Source organism: Oculina patagonica, chromosome 4, assembly GCF_052425735.1.
Source record: "Oculina patagonica isolate OP01 chromosome 4, crgOcupat, whole genome shotgun sequence".
NCBI lineage: Eukaryota > Metazoa > Cnidaria > Anthozoa > Scleractinia > Oculinidae > Oculina > Oculina patagonica.
The window spans coordinates 57,040,733-57,055,451 of NC_135761.1; the positions used below are offsets into that span (position 1 = coordinate 57,040,733).

General features: G+C 41.0%; 3 protein-coding genes and 1 pseudogene across 4 annotated transcripts in view; 3 read left to right on the forward strand and 1 right to left on the reverse strand.

Moving 5' to 3' along the window:
• Positions 1–14,719, forward strand: part of LOC144650836 (NACHT, LRR and PYD domains-containing protein 4-like) — a 98,616-nt pseudogene that overhangs the window by 3,061 nt on the left and 80,836 nt on the right. The gene's annotated exons all lie outside the window — the stretch shown is intronic.
• On the forward strand, positions 202–3,118 carry LOC144648010 (uncharacterized). The gene is made up of 3 exons (XM_078507666.1): positions 202–883; positions 996–2,265; positions 2,782–3,118. The coding sequence occupies exons 1-3, from the start codon at positions 277–279 to the stop codon at positions 3,116–3,118; spliced, it is 2,214 nt and encodes a 737-aa protein (XP_078363792.1). The 5' UTR covers positions 202–276.
• On the forward strand, positions 5,946–9,764 carry LOC144648887 (potassium channel subfamily K member 3-like). The gene is made up of 4 exons (XM_078508334.1): positions 5,946–6,368; positions 7,940–8,239; positions 8,889–9,083; positions 9,183–9,764. Exons 1-4 carry the CDS (start codon positions 6,059–6,061, stop codon positions 9,368–9,370), a joined length of 993 nt encoding a protein of 330 aa, XP_078364460.1. The 5' UTR covers positions 5,946–6,058; the 3' UTR covers positions 9,371–9,764.
• LOC144650832 (rap guanine nucleotide exchange factor 6-like) overlaps positions 10,606–14,719 on the reverse strand; it is a 43,300-nt gene continuing 39,186 nt past the window's right edge. The window contains exons 44-48 of the mRNA XM_078510594.1: positions 14,630–14,662; positions 14,443–14,514; positions 12,611–12,682; positions 12,131–12,166; positions 10,606–11,680 (exon numbers count right to left, since the gene is read on the reverse strand). Coding sequence (XP_078366720.1) covers positions 12,138–12,166; positions 12,611–12,682; positions 14,443–14,514; positions 14,630–14,662 — 206 coding nt within the window. The 3' untranslated portion in view covers positions 10,606–11,680; positions 12,131–12,137. The remainder of the gene's footprint in view (positions 11,681–12,130; positions 12,167–12,610; positions 12,683–14,442; positions 14,515–14,629; positions 14,663–14,719) is intronic.

Sequence of the window (14,719 nt, forward strand, 5' to 3'; positions counted from 1 at the left end):
AAAACTGGAACAACTGGAGCAAGGGTTTGCCAAGACAGATAACAGAGGTGAAGAACTGGAAAAGGGTTCGCCAAGACAGATGAAAAGTGGAAGAATGGAGAGGGGTTTGCCAAGACAGATGAAAAGTGGAAAATGAGGAAGGGTTGCCAAGAAAAATGAAAGGTAAAAAGAAGGGTAAGAAAGAAAAGGGGCAGAGAACAACTGGAGCAAGGCTTTGCCAAGACAGATAACAAAGGTGAAGAACTGGAGCAAGGGTTTGCCAAGACTGCAACTGCAATGACTTCTCCTATGGGAACTTTCAATTTGAAAACCTATCAGAGGAAGCTTAAGGAGCATTACCGAAAAACAGCCAAGGTGCCCACCAGTGCAGGTTCCTCAACATGTCAGGTGGACCTTGACCAGATCTACACTCGACTGTCCATGGTGAAAGATGAACAGGCCTCAGCTGGATCATCACAAAAGGAATTAAGCCACTACATTGAACTTTTCAGTGAGAAAACCAAGAACGCAGCTGCACCAAAAAGAATTCTCGTGCAAGGAGGGACTGGGATTGGAAAAACTACTTTCGTTAAAAAGCTACTTCTAGATTGGTCGAATCTTGACGATGCAAAGATTAAAGCCGCCGAGGAACGGGACGATGCACAGAAGAAGTTCAACGATGCTGAAGTTACGTCGAGTGAAGATGAGGAAGACGTAATTGAAGATAATGAAGAAGCGATTGCAGATAGCGAAGGTATCGAGGAAGATAACGAAGATTGTGCGAAGATGGACGAGGAGCAAAGAGATGCACCGAGGAAGTTCAATAGTGATGAAGTTACTTTAAGTGCCAATGACACAATTGAACATACCGGTGAATCAAGGACAGATGATGAATCAAGTAAAGGTGATGAAGACACAATTAAAGTTACTGAAGAATCAAGTACAGATGACGAGTAAGTAACTGTTCACAGCTGAAGATACTAAAGAATCAAGTACAGATGATGAATCCAGTAAAGGTGATGAAGACACAATTAATGTTACTGAAGAATCAAGTACAGATGATGAGTCAAGTAACTGCGATGAAGACGTAACTGAAAACACCGAGGAATCTAATACGGATGATGAAGACATGGAGGAAGACAGCGAAGATGGCTCCAAGATGGACGAGGAACAGAAAGATGCACTGAGGAAGTTTGAGATTGTTGTTGCTATTAATCTCAAAGAAGTCTCCGAGTGCCAGACGCTGAAAGAAGTAATAAGTGGCTCTCATCTGCTTCCGAAGGAAGAAGAGTCTTCAAACGATGATCTACTCTGTTACATCTATAAGAACCAAGACAAAGTGTTGTTCGTCTTGGATGGATACGACGAGTATCGCACCGGAAGCGAAGCAGAAGTTTATTATGGCAGCAGGAACAACTCTCCAATCTACAACATATTCCACGGAAATGATCTAAAGGATTGTACTGTCTTGGTAACCACTCGATCTTCAAGGGCTGACGAGCTGCAGGGATCCGCCGACATACAAATCAAAATCAACGGGTTTGAGATCTCTAATAGAAAGGCCTTCATGAGAAAAGTGCTGGATAGCGAAACTCGGATAGAGATTGTGCTGGAATTCATTGAGGTGAATAACTTGGAAGACTTAGCAAGAGCTCCGTTGCTGACTGAACTGTTTTACTCTTTGGCGGAGGAAGAAAAGAAAAGAAGGGAATGTTGTGAACGTACAACTAAATTGTATCAAGCAATTGTGGAACACATTTTACAGCATGGCCAGAGAAAGCATTTTTCTTCTCAGGTCTCTGAACTAAATAAAACGTTCTACGAGGAGATTCTCGCTGAAATTGGAAAGGTTGCTTTGGCAGGTCTTTTGAAAGGAGATCTGGTGTTCAAGTATGGTCAGCTGCCCGAGAAAGTGCGTGATGTAGAGAGTGTCATTGGTGGCCTTTTCCAATTATCTAAGTACGCAAGAAGTCTAGAATCAATGGAGATGACACCCCTTATTCGAGATTACTTAGCGGCGTGGTACGTAACTTTCAGATGTGTCCCTGAGGGCAATTTTGGTGGGATTGAACAGTGCGCCCGCACCTTGGAAGATTGTGAGACCTTAGAGAATGTTTTCCAGTTCATTTGTGGTTTGTCTGACGATGGAGCAGTGAAGGTTTTTCAGCACTTGACATCAGTCAGAATCTCTGACCCAACCCTGGATTTCTCAAAGACAATATCAGATGTAAAAACGAAACAGACGTCCACGACTTCACTGAAAGGCATGATTTGTTCAGTTCCATAGTTTTGAACGGCTTTAACGAAGTTCAGTCAAGGAGTGCGCTATTCAGACTTTGTTTAGATTGTACTGGCGGAGTTGTCGTTGTTCCTCAAGGGTACCCCTATTCTGAGTGCATGGCACAGATGAAAGGTTTAGCTCGTGAGGCACATTCTGGCGTTTTTGTTTTCGATAGGGTAGTACACCCAGAAATACGGTCCCTCGCATGAGCTTATATTACTAAAATTTCTAGAGAACCTTAATATCCCACTGAAAATAACTGAGTATTCTGATGTTCTCAAAGCGGAAGACTTTTTGAAAACGTTCCAGAATGTTCAGTGTGAGGAATGTTGCTTCAGATGCTTTCTATGTTTCTCGGACTGTCAATTGAACATCACAGATTTGTACCTGTATTGTGATGACCACGCCAGTCTATTTAGCGAAACTACTGCAATTTATAATCCATCTATCTCCTCAAATTTGCTTTCGGTAAAGTCATGCTTGACGTTTTTAAAACGTATCTTTGTATGTTATGTCGACAGCCGAAAAATACTGAAAGATCTTAGTGCGCTTGTCAGAGATTGTAAATATTTGAAGAGGATTGGATTCTGTGATAGCAACGACTGCGGCGTATGTGACCTGTTGGAACAAATGCTCAATCCTAGTACAGGCTCTCTAAAATATGGTCCTGTTAGTTTGTCGATCCATGGACGTCTAACAACTGAAGCAGTGAAGCTTGCTGCTTTGTTGCCAAAATTCAACGTCATAAGACTTGTTCTTGACTTGGAAGACTGTAGTACTGCGGCAGTGGACACGTTGGTTTCTAGTATCACACACAAGACTCTTGAGGCACTGAGCCTGAATGAAAAGTACGCCTAACAAAAGCAGCAGCCAAGACGCTCGGTCGGGCCCTTCCCGAAATGTCATCCTTACAAGTTCTCTATTTGATTGGCCGATACGAAGAAATTCTACAAGACGAAGACATAGAAGCGCTGTTTGGTGGATTTAACAAAGAATCGCCTTTGCGGAGACTAGAGTTTTACGATTTCAAAGTGAAGGGGAGTCTTTCACCACTCATTAACAGCCTCCGCTTCTTCCCCAAGTTGAAAAGTTTGTTTGTGCACGTGCCAGATAATCTTGACTTGCATGGTTTACTGGAGAACTGTAGATTAATTCCCAGTCTGAGAGAACTCTCGCTAGCATATCTACAAGGTCACGCAGTGACATCTTTTATACAACACATCGACAACTTGCCCGAGCTAGAGTTACTTTACGTTGACTATCCAGATTGTTCGGAAGAAGACTTGAACTATGTACGGGAGGAGCTAAAGCAAAAGCGACCTCGGCTCCGTGTAGATTTCAACAAAATCGATTAAAACGCTGTACAGTGGGTTAACATTCCTGTTCCCAGGCCACCTGATACTGAGATTTTTTTATGTGATGCTGTCGCTTATTTTCTTAACTAGTTGCTAAATTTCATACATAGAATATCGGCTGTAGCCGGTTAGATAAGTCATGACTTGAAAACTTACCAAAGTATGGACGTGCAGTGATCTGCAACAGTGACAGCTAGAAATATGAAGTACTGTAAAGAGAAACTGTCCGACGATAGGTCTCTTCGAATTCATCAAACTGCTTACCTGAGCAAACGAGTGATATTAGAGAAAACGAAAATATTGCACAATTTAAGGTGGAAAATTGCTATCAACTGTTCTATTTGGCGATAGCTAATATAAGGCTGTGGATAGCTATTAGCGTTTTCAGACGAACTTTAAGGAGTTTATAATTGTGCTCAAGTATAATCATGTCTTGGATTTAATGTGTCCACAAGCATGTCCCGATAACTTTGGTTTTCAGTGGGGCGAAGCATGAGCATAAGCGAGTAAGAGAAAGGAACACACTAATTCTTCTCGAAAACAAGTTTTTTTTTTTGCTCTTTTGTACTTTTGCTTTTTCCTAACGAGGACAGCATGAGAAGAATGTGTTCGTTATTCTAATGCATGCACGCGTGGCGAGTGAAAACCAGCCTTTTACACACACTCCGGATTTTTAGAAATATAATAAAATAAGGGATTTAGAGGTTATATCAAACAAGTCAAAGAGCTATTTCAGTGTGTTTCCCTTGTTAATAACATTAGTATGTTTAAATATAAGTATCAAAATTGTCGAATCTCGCCACCAAGCAGTCAGCTACGCGCCTGCCGCTTGCAAATAGTGAATGCCAAATCAGTTCAAAGGTTGCATGAACTAAGCCCATGCGTTCCTTTGTTTCAAATGGATATACCATAGACATAGAAATAAAAAGCTTAATAAACGATTTAAAACCTATAAATGGCAAATGACAGCGGCGACTACGATTATTTTAATTACACATTTTAAACTTTTTTTTATCATGTATCATGTGGTCGGACAAAAGGCTGCCTTTCTATATCCCCCTACCCATTCAATCCTATCAAATCTACGCACAAGCCTTATCCACTAAATACTATTCCAGGGGTTCTCTTAGTTGGCGAGCAGCGCGAGAACAGCGAGCGAAAAATAAGGGGAGGGGTGTGGGGGAGAAGGCGAGAAAACGCCGTTCTTTCGAGCCCTCTTACCCGTTGTTCGCACTAATCCCGGTTTCCGTGGTGCTGTACAAATAACGGAACGCCTGAAACAGGCTACACTAGATGCACTACAACATCCTCGGAGACCCAGAGGCAGCTTGTGGGGGCAAGGGCAGCTAGTCAGGACGACGGGATTGTTATAAGGCGCCCGAATAATCCCGTGGTCCCGATTAGCTGCCTCTGAGTCTCAGAGGATGGCACTTACAGCGAAGTTGACGGAAGAGTTAGACGGTTAGGCCCCATCCAACGACTGAATCTCGTCCCCGGACCCTTTAAGGGCGAAGCCGAAGATAAGACCTTCCCTTCGGCGACCTCGGCTCGTAGTGAAAAAAATGCTCTCGCCGGCGCGCGCGAGTGATTAATGAAATGAAAAACAGTTGTAGCCGACATTCATGCATGAGACGAACGAAAGATCCTCACCGTAAACCTACTATATTTGTTTAATTGTACTTTTTGCATTACGGTAAGGATCGTTTCAATGTTTTAGTTTCTCTCCGCCTCAGTTTTTCCTTTGATATGTGTGCGGCGAAACCGCTGATGCCTAATCTATGAGCGCGCAGCGGCGAAGCCCGCACCCTCTGTCCACGACGACGGTTCGTACTTTTTCGCTTCTTCGTTCACCGCTCCTCGTGAGCAATAATAACACCTCTGACAACCAGGGTAGCATTATGGCATAATTTGCAATGATCTGTTCTTTGAAAAGAAGTATAGTGTCAACAGCAGTATCTTGACGAAAACAATGAATTTTTAATAGTGTTTTGAGACATGGTAGTTTTACACACAAGGATAAACCATCAACAACTTTAAATAACCTAGCTTGAAATTTTATACAAATGAAAGTTTAACTTCAAAACATATCTGGAAGAACCAATTTCAAGACGGAGTTTAGAAATGTTCCTCTGATTTCAGAGTTGAATAAATTGTTGCCATAGCAACGAGACGCGATTTTAGGCCTAAAACGCAAGCAATTAATTTAAACAAAAGCGGATTGGTATATATTTAGAAAACAACGTTACTCTCTAGGAAATCCGAAAACTAATTAAAAAAAGAAAAACACGATACAATGAGACAGTCTGGAAATTGCAGTGCTTTAACTAAATTCAAAACATTTCATGAAGTGTCTTGCGCGTTACAATTCTGGCAAATAGTTTTTTAGCGCTCAAAATTTTTCTTTTTTCAAAGGCCAACGTTTATCAATTTCAGTCACTGAGCCATGAAAGCAGGCACAAGAGATATACTAATTCGCAGTAGCTTGGTCGGTGTGTTTTTATTAACGGGTGCTGGAATTTTCCACGTACTCGAAAGTCCGACAGATCATGGACATGATACTAATGAAGACATCGACGAGGCTACTTTGGAGAAACTGCGCACAAACTTGAGTGTAAATATGACAAAGAAAGAATTTGACGAACTAGTAAACAAGCTTCACGAATTTTATCAAGATCACCATGAGAGAGCGTCGAGTTATGACTGGACGTATTACGCATCGCTATATTTTTCAGCAAGTGTTATCACCACGATCGGTAGGTATATACCGGTATATATTTAACTACAAAATGGTTTTCCTTTCACAGTTAATCGACAATGAATTTACATGAAACTGAATAAGGAGTAATTATATCTACTTATAGCGATAATTTACGTTCGTGCTAGTTTAGCCGAGCTATTATTATTTTAAACAATCCCTAGGGCAAATTTAGAAGGTAGAATATATCTACAATAAAACGGAACTCGACGTGAATTGACTCTTATTAACCATGAAATTTAAAGTTGTTTTCCAATTTCTAGATAACATGTTCGCCAACCTTTAAAATTTAGATCTTTTTTTTTTTTTTTTTCTTTTTTTTATTCAGATCTTGTTTCAAAATTATTTTGTTTTCATAGCTTAGCCCTAACATCTCATTTAACAGTTTTTTTTTGTTTTTTTTGGTTGTTTTTTTTTTTTTTTTTTTTTTTTTTTTATATTTTTAAAAAACTTTCCGATCAACATTCAAATAGGTTGAACGTTTGATTTTAAACTTCATCTTAAAACCTTTCATTTTCAAACTTACTGATGCAGTGTATTTGTTTGCATTGTTTTCGGTGTCTCTTCGTTCAGTCCCTTTGTGATTACAATTGTTATTATTTGTTTTGTATTTTTCATTTTCATATTCCTTGCGCAAAATGTTTTGCGTTAGTGAAAAATCAATTCAGTTTTCCATCTTTATTTTTGTCGAAATCTTCGAAAAATGAAACTTTTTATTACGATTGCGTACTCCGCCATCATCGTCGAAACTCAAATAATTAAAATAATTCCGTGGTTGAGTCTTGTCAAGGTATCGTTTAGATTCCAACCCGTAACATTGTTTTCATCAGTGAATTAAATGAAGTGAAGTGACACTTTTTGAATTTCATTACTAAAACTAAATTAAGCAGTTTTTAGCCAAAATAAAAATATTCCAATATTTTTTTTTAATTCCGTCGGTCGGTCGGTCGGTCGGTCAGTCAGCCAAGTCAGTCACTTTGTCAGTCTGTCAATCAGCTAACAGTGAAGTCGGTCAGTCACTCCCAGTCATGTCAATCGGTCAGAGTCTGTCTGTCATCAGTCAATCAGTCAGTCTGTGAGTCTGTCATTCTGTCATTCTGTCAGTCAGTCTGTGAGTCTGTCATTCTGTCATTCTGTCAGTCAGTCCGCTGTCTGTCAGTCTCAGTCAGTCAGTCAGTTTGTGAGTCTGTGAGTCTGTCTATCTGTCAGTCATTCAGTCAGTCAGTCAGTCTGTCAGTCTGTCGGTCTGTCTGTCTGTCTGTCTGTCTGTCTGTCTGTCAGTCAGCCAGCCAGTCAGTCAGTCAGTCAGTCAGTCATCCAGTCAGTCTGTCAGTCAGTTTGTCAGTCAGTCAGTCAGTCAGTCAGTCAGTCAGTCAGTCAGTCAGTCAGTCAGTCAGTCAGTCAGCTGTCAGTCAGTCAGTCAGTCAGTCAGTCAGTCAGTCAGTCAGTCAGTCAGTCAGTCAGTCAGTCGGGGGGGGGGGGGGGGGGGGGAGTCAGTCTAATAAGTCAGCAAGCCACTGATTTCCACTTGAAAGCCTTAATATTACAATACTTAATGTTGCAATTCAGGTTATGGCCATATGGCGCCCTCCACGTTTGGTGGCCGGTTGTTCTGTATTTTCTACGCCTTGTGCGGTATACCGCTGTGCATGCTGGCTTTGAAGTCGATAGGCGAGAGAATCAACGAGCTGCTTGAAAACGGATTTATTTTAATCAGTTCCAAACACCAGCTGAGACAAGACAAAAGTACAAAGGTCAAGGTCATGTTGAGCACAGCAGGCTTGGTCCTAGTCCTTCTCTTGCTCGGTGGACTGCTGTATTTATCAGAGGGCTGGAGCTACTTCGACGGAGTATACTACTGTTTTATAGGTAAAGCTCGCTTCTATTATCGGCAATCTCTTGACCGTCCCCTAAGCCGCCTTAGTTCCCAGTCCCTAGCTCGACCTTTCTTGTCCTCATGTCCACTTCCGCCGGTCCTTTTCTAATTCTCCCGCACCACTGTTGGAAGAAGAATAGTGGATAAAAGTTTGGGCCTCCATGTGCCCAACGTACTGGCACGTCTCACGGCCCAAAACGCTTGCATACCAGTAGAGAGACTGGACTAAGGACCGCTCTACTCTTACCAAAATTTAGACCCTTTGAATTAACTAGGTGTCACAAAGGTGTTGTTTAATACACATCGCATGAAATATAGTCTCTGCCTTTGATTTCTATCAAAGAAAAACAAAGGTGGAGCAACTGCAATTTTTCTGCAATTATAATGAGGCGCTATCGGGGATCAAACAATTTTGCATAGAACTCGTGTTACAAAACAAAAAATAATAATTCCATAACGTAATGATATATGAATTGAGGTAAAAACGTGAACTAAAAACGTGAAATTTTGAAGTATGTAAGCCTTGAACTTTCCCGGTTACGCTGCCAAGACAATTTCAATCATTTCCTAATTTCCTAATAAATAGCAAGTCGTTGCTCAATCTTAATTTCGCAAAGTTAATGTTGGTTTGTTCTCTTTCAGCATTAAGCACTATCGGATTTGGTGACATGGTACCCATGAAAGGTCGCGAACCTTCACCTGGGATCCAAACGTTGGAACTTGTCATCCGGGGCATATACATTGTACTCGGCCTCGCCCTTGTGTCGAGTCTACTTTCTGCCGTGGTGTCAGCGGCTGAAGTGTTTGACAGATGGAATGTGTGTAGACGGGCAAAATGTATGTACCAAGGTTTAATAGCTTTCTGATTCCTTCATTTTGGGTTAAAGTGAAATCGGCTTTAATATACGTTTCCTTCATGTTTTCTCTCAAAACCAGGCCTCTGCTGCCACCAACGGATGGGTGCGGATTTTACTGAGGAGCTGGGTTCGCGTTCTGATGGGTTGTACATGTACTCAGTTTCTCGCGGCCTGGATAACATTGTGTTCCCTTCAGTGATTCCTTATAGACGATTTGCTTCAGATGAGGCAACACCGCTGATCAATGATCCACGCTGGCTCTACTGAGCCAAGAAACATTACTTGAAAGCAGTAATTCCAAGTGCTCGTCTAATTATATTACATATTATGCAAAATTTATTCATTCATTCAAGAGCTTATAAAAAATACTTCACGATGTTTCATTACAAAATCAACAAACACATCCACCGTTACGTAAGTGTGTGCAAACATATAAGAAGCAATATATCACACACAAGAGACAGTGTTTCGTCAGCTGGATATCGAAAAACACCGAGAAGATAGTTGAAAATACGACGCGCAGCGGAGTATTTCTATCAAAACATGTAATGTGTGACCGTGACAAGGCTAGTTAAGGGTAGCTAAGCCACCCCGAAGAGAGACGCGGTGGCCTAATAGTTCGTACGCTGGACTCCAGATCGAGCGGTCTGGGTTCAAGCCCTGGCCGGGGTCATTGTGCCTCCGCTGCGGACTCAGACTCAGGGCGGGGGCCGGGGGGGGGGGGGGGGTTCCCCCCCCTTTTTTTTAAAATATAAATTTCCCCCCCCCCCCCCCCTACTCCCCCCCCCCCCCCCCCCCCCCCCCCCCCCCCCCCAGACTTGCTTATTTTCACTGCCGTTAGCCTGAATAGCGGTCCGGTTATAGCCCGAATAACATTCCGGTTAACCTAAATAACACTGTGGCTAGCCTGTCTACGGTTAGTTCTCGATAATGGCAGTAGTCTGGTAACAGTATATATACTCTAAGGCTGTAGTCTACAAAATGTCAGACACCCTCTCTCCACCCAGCGGGTGTACAAATGGGTACGGGCGAATTAAAATGCTGTGGGGTAACCCTGCGATGGACTAGCATCCCATCTAGGGGGTGGGGAGGTGGGGGAGTAGAAATACTCCTGGTCACTTGCAGAAACCGCGACAAGCATCAGCAGTATTGGCCACTTGGCTCAAAAATACAAAAATTACAAAATCTTAGAAAAATTCCCGTTAAGAAATTAATGTAAAAAGTTTTTTCAAGTTGCTCAAAACATTACGCAAATGGTTCCTTCAACTGGTTTTGCTGGCATTTTTTCCGCGTACCTGAAAACACTGCGGGCAATACAACGGCTTAAAAGAGCACTTCAGCAAAAATAGCCACGTGTGCCAAGGTTCCGACCGATATTAATAACGAAACTACCTGTATGTGTGCAACTTTGAACGTAAAGGCAAGTTTCTCGGAAATTTGTTACGTGTCACAGGAACTTCAACCGAGGTAATGTCATTACGTCATAAGCAAAACACGCAGGCTTAACAAAAGTCTGTTTAATAATTTGTACTTGTATTGTAGCCTATAATATATTTACAGTTGATACAAAACGATTCGTAAACTCAGGAGAGTCAGTACATCTCTTCATTTTTCGAGATTAAAATAAAATGTATGCTTTATTTGAATAACGAGTTCTTCAAAATCCTAACTAGACTATACGGTTTAAATATTTATTTCTATTTATACTGACGGACAGGTCCATGACAACGAATACCGCTAAACAGTTCCCTCTGCCTCGTGCTATAACTAGCGGTATTTCCCTTTGTTGAGTATATATGGATATTATCTAACACGATTCAGACCAGAACTAAAATAACATCTATTTTCTATGCAGTTTTAGGCATGTGGCCTGCACTGCCTATAATCTTCCGATCACAGAACTTTCTGCTTCTTATTAAAGGGACTGTGTTACGGATTTTATCAAATTTAGGCATGGGAAATGATCATCATTCGTTGAAAATATAAAAAATAACCTCTTAAAACAGTGAAGGAACATTTCAATAACACATCAAATACAAAAGAAGGTACGGATGGCCAAAAGCGACGAAGATTGAAACGGATTGCGATATGGGTTTTTGAAATGTTGTTGGGCTGAACAGTTTTCAAGTTAGTCTTGTTTGCTTGTAACTTAAATTATAACGCCCTGGAGACACATTTGGTTGCAATGAAGCTATGGTTTTGTCATTTAGAGCCATAGAAGTAGTTTCTTTGCACACATAAACTTTCATAGCGAGTATTTGGCAAACTTAATAAAATAAACTTAGCTCAGCCGTGACACAGTCCCTTTAACTCTACACAGACGGAGCAAATTGTTTTTCCGTGGCTTCGTATTTTAAAGAAGAAGTTCTCTTATCGGGAGTCGAATAATTTCCTCTTCTTTTCTGTATCACGTGACACACTACAGTTGCATTCCGCCGGAACGTTCCCGAACAGAAAGCTAAGAGTTAAAAAAGAAAGAAAAATCGAAAATAAAACTCGAAAACAAGTCTTTAGTAAATTAAAAACAAAATATATCTTCTTGGGAGAGACGAAGATGCGAAGTACCTCTGTTGGGACCTACAAGAGAAAAGTACTGTTGTTAACATACAATCTGTTGTTTGCAGAGATATTTCTTTAAAAATGCTGAAAGCAACATTGAAAGTTTACAAACCCCCACTCCTAAATTGGAGGCCTAGAAATTTGCGTACCTATGGTTACTAGTCATTTACAAAATACTAGGCTGTTTTGGTGTGAAAATCGGAATTTGTAAGCGATCGATCCATTAGCGATTCATAAATGGCAATTTCAGCTACAAAATGAAATTGAAAGTTTACAAATCCCCACTCCTAAATTAAAAAGCCTAGAAATTTAAGTATCTATCTTCTTGTTGTTTTATCAAAAATCAAAATACCAGGCTGCTTTGGTGTGCAAATCAGAATTTGTAAGCGATCGATGCCATAGGCGATTTATGAACGGCATTTTCAGCAACAAAGTTTTTTTTTAATATTAGTTGGACTTTCCACTTACCGATCAGTTAAACTGCTGAAACCTGTCCTTCTTCATCTGTAAAGTTAAAAAAAGAAACATAACAATTACACACTGTTTTATAAAAACTATCATCCAGCGTTATCTTTTATCAATTTGATTACACGTATAGAGTGCCGAAATTTATAAGGTCGATAGAGTGGGCTGTGGTTTTCTGCATACTGACATATACGGCGCTAAAAGTTCAATCAAAATAATCCCAGACAACCTTTAGAAAATTGGTAATTATAGCAAATTTGTGAAACTGTTGAAAAAGCGCGGGAAATGCGTGAAAGACAAATCACGATTGGTTTCAATTTTGCGCGAGGTTCGCTGGAAAACTTCTTTTGATTGGCTAGAATACTTGGCGCGCAATTGTTTTCAAGTATACACGCAAAACCGAAAAGCCATTGGAGAATCGCTTTCTAATTTCTCGTTCATCACATTTCTAAAACTGCAGTGCTCAAAACAACAGATACCTACCGTCATAATTGTCTACATATTCTGCTCTGCTGTAATGATCAACAGGATAGTGTTGATAATGATACGTGACTCCTGAAAGAGAGAAAAAGTTAAGAGGTGATTGGTGGTGAACAGAGCACAAACTACGCCTCTTCTTAGCCAGGACTTGACTGTACTTGCACTGACTTACACTCGATTTGATGGAGCTCGCATTAACGTGAAAGCCAACGCAATTTTTTCGCTATCTGGCAAACCAAACATGCAATTCGGCAAATGTCGGACTCGTTGTTTACTTTAATTTGACCGGGTACGATGTATAAATCCGATCGTAAATATTAAATTGTTTCAGCGCGACTTCCAAGTACGTAAGGTTTACGCAACACAAGTCTTAAGGTGGATTTCCACTGACGCGTAAATATTTACGTACGTAAAACGTGCGTAAAAAAAGATACGTAGGCAAATTTCCACTGTCGCGTAAAAAGTAATAAAAAGCGTTTCCTTTTTACGCGCGTTGAACGTGCGTAAATGCCCGCCATACTGAATTATCAAGTTGGTGAATAGAGTGCGTGATTGTCGGCCATATTGGAGAAGTGAAACAATAAGTTGTTTTTCCTTTGGGAAAAAATCATTAACATTTTTATGCAAATATCTTGTTGTTTGACTCTTCCAACATGGCTGCCATGAAAACACTTTGTACCAAACGCTAGAAAAAGAAATGCGTGAATATTACCAAGAGGCATTTTATAAATACTTCAAGCAAGACACCATCAAGTAAAAGAGGATTTGAGGCGACCTTCCCGGATTCCCGGTTCAAAGTCTACGTGACCTGACGTTTAACTACTGCGTTCGTGTAATTTGGTTCTGTAGCCAGTTCTATAGATTATTTCTTGAAATGTTAAGACTTTCTCGATGAGAAGTGTTTTTACATCTGAATGTTTTCCCAAGTAAATCGATGGGCGATTTAAAACAAAATGGTTTTCCACATGGTTAGTGGTGTCATGTGACGAAATCCAAAAGTATGATTGGGTAAATCGTTGCGTTACCGCAGACAGCTGCGAAAAAAGTTGAACTCGGTTCAACTTTTTTCAAAACCCCCAAAATCACTAGGCGCGTAAACGTGCGCGTTACGTGCGTAAATACCTGGAAAAAAAACGTGGCATTGGAAATTGGACAACGTAAATTCGACGCACGTAATCGCGCGCGTAAAATTTCATTTTACGTACGTTTATATTTTTTACGCGCGTTAACGTGCGTAAACAAAAACGCGACAGTGGAAATCCACCTTTAGCCTGCAGTGCAGGCGTTTTCCGTGTGCGCGCGTAGTATTAGTTCGCGATCGAGTAGATTCTCGCCGCCATGTTGGATGGGGACAGAGAGAGGCTACTGCCCTAGGACACGTTTCTCCTATCCCCAATCCTCTCCTGAGTAAGAATCCAAGATGGCGCCAACTCCTACTGCCCTAGGACACGTTTCTCCTATCCCCAATCCCCTCCCGAGTAAGAATCCAAGATGGCGCCCGATCAAAATGCATTCGAATGCGCTCACTAAATACGCCTGCTCTGCAGGCTACACAAGTCTGTACGTAGTTGCAAGTAGTTGAAAGTTAAACTTATGTTCCGACAAGCGTTGGCTGGCCAAACGACTTCGCAAGTTTACTCACAAGTGCACGCAAGTTGTCAGAATGTAACGAATGACGTACGGTCAACTTGCAGTGGCCAAACGGCGAAAACCTTTCGTCGACTTCCTTGCAAATTTGATCTTGGCCAGAGAGAACGCAGGTCGTCGCAAGTCAACGCAAATGCACGAAACTACAGGCCACACAGAGCTTTTGAATTCAAATCAAACAAACTCACCAGGGTAATACGAATGTTCTTGCGAGGATGTGGAATGAGTTGGGCTGTACGGTAAACTTTCAGCTGAACTTGCTGGAGAACAAAACAAAGCAGATTAACAGTTTGTGATTATTCTTGGCAAATTTTATCAATCGCTTGTATTTTTCTGCAAAATGTTTGTAAACAGAAAATGGCCAAGATTTCTTACCTGAATATACAGTCGGTCTGAGTACTTCAACAGCTACAAGAGAAAAGAAATTCAATGAATGAATGTGGTTTTACATGGGGTGCTCTGAAA

Bases quoted from the DNA above. Each gene is read 5' to 3' on its own strand.
- LOC144648887 (XM_078508334.1), top strand. From the start codon at position 6,059: ATGAAAGCAGGCACAAGAGATATACTAATTCGCAGTAGCTTGGTCGGT. The intron at 6,369-7,939 runs GTAGGTATATAC...GTTGCAATTCAG, and splicing joins AAGTGTTATCACCACGATCG to GTTATGGCCATATGGCGCCC. The intron at 8,240-8,888 runs GTAAAGCTCGCT...GTTCTCTTTCAG, and splicing joins AGTATACTACTGTTTTATAG to CATTAAGCACTATCGGATTT.
- LOC144648010 (XM_078507666.1), top strand. From the start codon at position 277: ATGACTTCTCCTATGGGAACTTTCAATTTGAAAACCTATCAGAGGAAG. The intron at 884-995 runs GTGATGAAGACA...AATCCAGTAAAG, and splicing joins AGATGATGAATCAAGTAAAG to GTGATGAAGACACAATTAAT. The intron at 2,266-2,781 runs GTTTTGAACGGC...TTATGTCGACAG, and splicing joins ATGATTTGTTCAGTTCCATA to CCGAAAAATACTGAAAGATC.